Here is a 7,197-nt window from a genome sequence, read left to right as displayed (position 1 = left end):
CGGCAAGACGACCACTAGAGATAATGAACCTTCAATAGATGAAGAAACAAGGATGGTGGAACAGAGACACGAGTATCACTCGTTGTCTTGAAGTCTTAAAACACCCTTGCTACCGGTGAATTAGGTATTGCTTTGCAGTATCTGAGCGAAGTCCCCTAGGATTCAACTGTTCTATATCAAGAATTAAAGAAGCAAATTTCGTTCTTGATCTACTGATCTTGACAGAGAGATAGAGAGAATGCAGAAGACAAGTAGAGAGAAATAGATTTTTTCTATATTTTTCTTCTAAGAGTAAGAGTCCTATTTAAAGGCTCACAATCTAACTGCCCAAAGATCCAATGATTCTCAATTGTTTGAAACTAATGATCTACGGATTAGCATTGAAAGGAATAAATTAAATTCTGAATTTATTCCAGTCAAACTAGACAGTAAAGCATATTCTTTGGACTATCCACTTTTGTAGCTAATGCATTAAAGCCAAAGATTAACTCAAAAATTGACCGTTACAATTGTTGTAGAAAATTCGGATTTAAAACTTATTAGAGTATTAAGAACGAGATCCGAAGATATCAAATATCAACCGTCAAGATATATGAAGATTTGGAAGATATTATCTTGTATTTATCCTAGATAGAGTCCTAAGAAACTAAGATACCCAAGTTACTCTATAAATACAAGTGACCTCTATGTATTTTATTCATTGAGTTGCATTGAGTCTTCGAGTCTGTGACCAATCAATCCCACGATTGTGGAGTTAATATAAAGTAGCCATTATTGGCTTTCTCCGTGGATTTAGGTCGTGATCCTCCGATCGGACCACGTAAACTATTGTGTTCTTTATTTTAATTTTATGTCTTATAATCTACCAACTAACATGAACTTTCACAAAACTCCATAGAAAAAGTTTTGTTGAAGAATCAGATTTGAAGTTCCGTAGTTGAAGTAAAAATAAACTACTGTTGAATAATCAGATTTAAAAGTCTGTAGTTGAAATAGAAATAAATTACTGTTGAAAAATCATAATAGAAAGTTTGTGTTTCGACCAGAAACTTATTTGTAAACAAAATCCCTCCAAAATATTTCTCACTTAATTAGCAAGAATTTGTTCACTTATTTAGAATCTAGGATTATTCAATATAACACTACTGACTACAGATACCAGCCATATTCATACTCATGCTAATTTGGTGTCTCCTTCGTTTCCATTTTGACGATCATCATACCATGCATTACCAGGAAGACATTTTGGGGCTTTTGGACTGAAGTAGTTCGATACAACCCTCGAGTTCAAAAGATCGACAATAGTAGGATCTTTCACACATCTAGGTGTCTTGTACTGGCTAATTGCCGCTCCTCGGCTGACTGCTAGATTCATCAACTTCTCAAAGGTTCCATCTTTGACTATCTTTATCTCTAAAGGACCAATTGTGTTGCCTGAATTACGAAGTTGGCGATATACAATGTTGATTGATTCTTCAATTGTGAGACAACAGTTCTCAAATATTGATGGAGGAATCTTGGTTGTACAATCCGTGTATTGAAGCTCCCAATATAGTACGTAATGGCCTGGAAGAGTCGATGTATCAGCATAACATGTGTACTCGTCAAGAAATGCAGAGAATGGTATAAGATGATCGACCGCTTTCTTGATAGCATCTTGAAGCTCAATATCGGTAGTCTTATCGTAATCAATGCTCAAGAACACATTCTTTCGAGATACAAAGGTGAACTGTGGAGCTTTGTTCTTAAATCCTGCAACTCGAAGTATATCTCCAACTCGATAGCGGTAAAGTCCTGCATAAGTGGTTACAACAATCTCATATTCTTGTCCGAGCTTAACATCGACAAGATCAACTAGATCTCGTTGTTCTTTGATCAAATCAGTATCACTCCTTTCAATTGGCATGAACTCGAAATAAGCCATGGTAGGCAATAACAAGTAAGATACTTCTCTGCTAGATAGAGGCTCAAGATTCAGGCCAAAAGAACATTCGGAAGACGCATAAAGTGACGAGGAAATTGGGAGTCCATTGCTGTAATGATCAAGAATTGGAATATACTGAGACATACTCCCTGTTACAACACTTTCGACGTACTTAGCATTGGGCCATAACCTTGTTAAAATCCCTCGCCAAGACGAGTCTCTACTACACTCAGTTTTGATAAATTCAGCAAGTTCTGGATTGGGCTTAACTACAACTTTTTGGACAGCTTCTCTTACAGATGGGCTAGTTATTCGAGCGTCAATAGTCCCGTCACGAATATCGTTACAGAGAAGAGTCCAATGCTTCTGCAGAAACCGTATAACTCCAACGAAAGTATGTGCGAAGATGGATCCAAGACGAAGAACTTCCCTGTTTTGATAGAGTCCACAAAGCAACTGAGAATACATACTCTGGTAAGAATCCTCACACAGAATTGCTTCAAGTGGGCTAGTACAGTTATATAATGGGTCTTGACACTTATTCTTGAAATTGGAACTTTTGCAGATTCTAGTGAGAATTGATCCAACTAATAATCCTCCTGGTGTCCTAGCTTCAGGTTTCACAAACATGAAATACATTCCTTTGCCTTTGTCTAAACCAGGGACATATTGGTTCATTATTGGCATCAGAAGGCTTGCCCATATTTCGTTGCGTGCCATCTCATCTTTCACAGTTGGTATCAGTTTGCTTTCTCCTCCTTTGGCAGTTGTCCCAGAACTGCAATTACATAAAAAGAAACCCATCAAATCTAGTTTTCTCCCTATTTTCTTTTACATTGGTTGAACTTGTATATTAATATATTTTTTAGGTTTTGTTTGATATCTGAGAAATATCTCCATGAAATTTATTTTTATGGAAAGTTTTCCATGGAATATATTCTGTAGAAATAAGAGTTCTTTCATTTGATTGTCATTTACTATTATTATTTTTTTTGTTTTTTTCAGAATTCAACTACGATCTACGTTAGTCGTTACAAGGCATTGATACATCATGAAGATGTGATCGGCACGATAACCGCCTAATTCAAACCATGAATGAAAGAAGCCTAAAGTCCGACAAATTATTACATTATTTACTTAATATACAACTTAAATCACATGGGATAAATCTTAATGGCAAACTGCTTCCACCGAAACTTGGTCTTACGACCTGGGCTTACGAGGAGTGTCCATTCGTTGCGCCAAAGGTTGGTGGATGTTGTCATTTATTATTTCGTGGAATTAGAAATTGTGTTGTTGGGTTAACTACTAACTTTCGAAGAATATAATTTACAATTAAAAGCTTTTGGTTACTCCTTGTATAGTTAAAATGACATTTTCATCATTACGTGGTCAAAATTACATTTTACCTCGTGGTATCAAAATGACATTTTTACCTTTGTGGTGTCACAATGATATTTGTACCTTTAAGTTGTTAAATAGCTTTGTTACCTTGTGTCACTAAAGTGACTTTTTTTTAAAATATTTATAGGAAGGGTAGTTAAGGAATTTACTTTAAAAAAGGGGGTCAAATTTAAATTTATAAGAAATAGGGGGTCAAGAACGAAGCTGCTCACCAAGTAGGGGGCCAAATAGAAATAACTCAAATAATTATTTTTCTTTTTGTTTACATTTTTCTTTCTACTTCGATCAAGTGGATCAATCTCCAGACAAACAAACAATGTCAAAAAATTTTGGAGCCGACACAAAATCTGGATCCAGCAAAGTCTCTCTCTCTGTATATAATATTATATAAAACAATATATATATATATATATATATATATATATATAAAAGGCAAAACCTCACTCTAGTTGGAGGGTATATAACATGTAATTGGATTAAAAAGATAAGAGATTAGAAAAATTAAACAAATAAAGAGAAATGCCATATGTACAATTAAAAGTCTGGAAATAGTATCCAGATTCTATGTGGCAGTCTTGGGAATATGGAGTAGCATTAAACACGACTATCTCAATTTACATCTTCAAGACTACCACCTAGATCTAGACATTTTTTTCAGACTTTTAATTGTAAATCTATCATTTTTCATAAACAAAATGAAATCTAATGGTTAAGACTCATTTACCTAGTATAAAACTGTGAAATAGGGTTTCCACAAAGGATTTGTGAATTATCACCATTAATAATACGATTAATATCTTCTTTGATATCTTCATAACTGATTATAGGTATCAACTTCTTAAAATTTTCAGGATCAGTACGCTCTGCTAATCCATATCTCTGCAAGTACTCAGTATTAGCACTATCACTCAGGATTTCTCTAAGTACTCGTTTCTGAACCTCATCTGCCTTGTTAGTTACATCTTCAATGAATTTCAATGGTTCCTTCCTCGAGCTCTCCATGTCTCGAACTAGGTTATTGTAAGTACTCAAGGTTTCCATCTTCAATCTAAAAATGTTCTAAGTTTTTGTTTTGCCATTTTTCGAAGGGGGAAGAGATTGTATTTAAAATGATTAGTTCCTTGATTGATGGGCCTATTATTGCAAGAAAATTAATGTTTTGATTCATACAGGGAAAGTAATTATGTCCTCGTGAATAGATTGTATTTAAAATGATTAATGTTTTATTATCATTAAGAAAATACTTTTTTCACTCTTCAATAATAAAGGTAATAATAATGTGATTATTCTTACCATTATTAGTCAAATAACAGTTAGGTTGGCCAGAAAAAATCTAGTGTCTTTTAAGATCGTGAATAGATTGTATTTAAAATGATTAATGTTTTATTATCATTAAGAAAATACTTTTTTCACTCTTCAGTAATAATGGTAATAATAATGTGATTATTTCTTACCATTAGTAGTCAAATAACAGTCAGGTTGGCCATACAAAATCTAGTGTCTTTTTAAGATCTTGACCGGCCACATCACCAGGCCAGAACTCAATCAGGAGAATGGCCGGCATAACATGATAACTGTGATTATTGTGATTTAGTATGGACTTTTTACGTGTGAATTTGTGACCTCATTATTTTACTGACATAGTGAGTGAGAATACCCCTATCTGAGAAAGTTCATAACTTCATTAGAAACCTTCTACAAAATTGTGACTATAATGGTACGTTTGTTAGGTTTTTGTCTCATTGACGATTGACCCACAAATATATCCTAACCTTTTGATTAGAGATCTCGCATGTATTTTTAATATAGTAGTTGTTTGAGAAATTAATTGGTAAAGTGGTATCTAATCAAAGACATAAACGTTTAGATTTGACCTAATCTTTTTATTTCAAGGTTATGACGGTTGTTTAAGGTGTTGTCTTTTATACCCACAAATAAATCCAACTACTTTGTAGTGCAGTGGTTGGACGCCCATCCTACAGTCACCATGTATTCCATAGATCATAGAATGGCGTTAAGAATCTTTATGTTGTTTTATCTTAAAGACAGGGCCGGCCCGATACCTATTTTTAGAGAGAAATCAATTTTTAAAAAGAGAACGGATCGCTATAGTAATAGATTAATATAATTTTGTTTAAGAGGATTGCTATAGTAATAGATTATACTACTACTGAAGGAGAAGAAGATTATGCTGCTATAGTAATAGATATTTTTTTTTTTGAACTATAGTAATAGATTATACTACTATTAAATCACATTTGCTTTTTTAGGTTCTTGAAATTCAAGTAAAATTAAACTACATTAATAAGAAGTTTCGAATACCCTCTTCCCACTGGATCTAAAGAGAGAGAGATAGGAAGGATGATTTAATTTCATAGAGGGCTTGAACAAAATTGATGATTTATCCAAATCAAAGAGCAAGGGATTCTCCATTTTGGTGGTCACCCACTTAGAATTTAGATTAATGGTATTACTAGCAGTAATAGAAAAAAATTGGACAGCACTCATTTAATTTAGGTTTTTAAGCCACAATCAAGATTTAAAATTGGGCAACATTAATTTAGTTTTGTTTTCTAGAACATAGCCAATAGTTCAGTATGGGTGAGACTTGAGAGTTCACCCTTGTTAACCTGTATTTGCAGTTCAATTAGGTCATTAAAATCAAAGAAGTTAACTCTTTATCTATCGAATCAAAGCAATACCGTCCTAAAATTCGTTTTAATTTTAATAATCATCACCTAAAAACTTTCTTTTATAATTATTTGAATTTGACTCGTCTGAGTGCGACATATTTTTGTTCGGGGCAATACTCATTTTTGGGTGTTTAAGGTAATGGACTTTAAATTCAATCTGTTGTTTCTCTGGTTATCAATCGATAGGTCGATTTCTCTCTGTCTTGGCTTGATTTAGACAGAGTTTCCTTTCTATAACTTATAGAGAGATAAACTATTAAAGAATAGTGATTTATCAATATTCCTTCTTTCGGACTAACCGAGATAGATGTTAATGTAGTCGAGGCAAGAATAAATTCTCTTTCCTTAAGACATTTTACACCCCCATAACAGTACCAAACGTTAGGGTGTATGCCTTCGGGATACTACGACTTTCCTTTCAGAGTTTTAAGATGGTACTTCTTTATTCTGAAAGCGGACGAACCTTTGTAAGTATTATGAGCTCTTGGACTAATGCGGATGATCTTCTAGATGCTTCGGAAATTCAAACTTCACTCGAAACTTCTTTCTTCCTTTTCTAGATATTCTAGTCAAATCAGAACCTCTAGAAGTACTTCCTAATTAGATATTCTAGACAAACCAGAACCTCTAATTGTTAGAAGGGAAGAGAAGAAGAGAATGAATTGAATTGATTTCAAATGGAATGGTTTCGGGTTGTTTATATAGGAGTTGAATGGATACATGTGTCTGTTGGGTTATAAGGACATATCTGTTCGGAACTAGGGACCAAACATGAAGTATAACTGAATTGTTGAAGTCGGTTATAATTTGGGGCGTCGGATTTACCTCAAACACTCGGGTGGAACGCCCAGCGTTAGATGGATACCGAAGCATGCCAAACAGATGGAAAACGTGGCCGTTAGATTAAGATCTCGGGAAGTCCCGAATCCTGCCCGACACGGAGGTGACGTGCGCCGTCGGATCGCTCAGATCCAACGCTTCGGGACAAATACTGAACTCGTCCTGCAATCCCAAATGCGCGACCGTCAAATCTGGGGAATTCGCGCGGACTGAACGCCAGCCGTCCAGATTTGGACGCGCGTGGTTCGCTCAAACGACCCCTGATCTAACTTGTCCCGTTTGATGATTTGGCCCCTAAATTAACCGATTTTCTTCTAAACTTTAAACTTGAATTTC

At 34.7% G+C, this 7,197-nt stretch overlaps 1 protein-coding gene across 1 annotated transcript; it reads right to left on the bottom strand.

Annotated features, from left to right (window-relative positions):
• Window positions 1-987: 987 nt before the first annotated feature.
• Window positions 988-4,405, bottom strand: LOC147539052 (indole-3-acetic acid-amido synthetase GH3.6-like). The gene is made up of 2 exons (XM_086642508.1): window positions 4,053-4,405; window positions 988-2,702 (listed from the first exon to the last, which is right to left on the bottom strand). Exons 1-2 carry the CDS (start codon window positions 4,367-4,369, stop codon window positions 1,175-1,177), a joined length of 1,845 nt encoding a protein of 614 aa, XP_086498634.1. The 5' UTR covers window positions 4,370-4,405; the 3' UTR covers window positions 988-1,174.
• Between the last annotated feature and the right edge of the window lie 2,792 nt (window positions 4,406-7,197).

This window comes from Eschscholzia californica, unplaced genomic scaffold (genome assembly GCF_041429995.1).
Source record: "Eschscholzia californica isolate CP2 unplaced genomic scaffold, dmEscCali1.0.p SCAF_5, whole genome shotgun sequence".
In the NCBI taxonomy this organism is placed as follows: Eukaryota; Viridiplantae; Streptophyta; class Magnoliopsida; order Ranunculales; family Papaveraceae; genus Eschscholzia; species Eschscholzia californica.
This window is presented reverse-complemented; position numbering and strand designations above follow the sequence as displayed.

Bases quoted from the DNA above. Each gene is read 5' to 3' on its own strand.
- LOC147539052 (XM_086642508.1), bottom strand. From the start codon at position 4,369: ATGGAAACCTTGAGTACTTACAATAACCTAGTTCGAGACATGGAGAGC. The intron at 2,703-4,052 runs GTAAATGAGTCT...ATGTAATTGCAG, and splicing joins ATTTCACAGTTTTATACTAG to TTCTGGGACAACTGCCAAAG.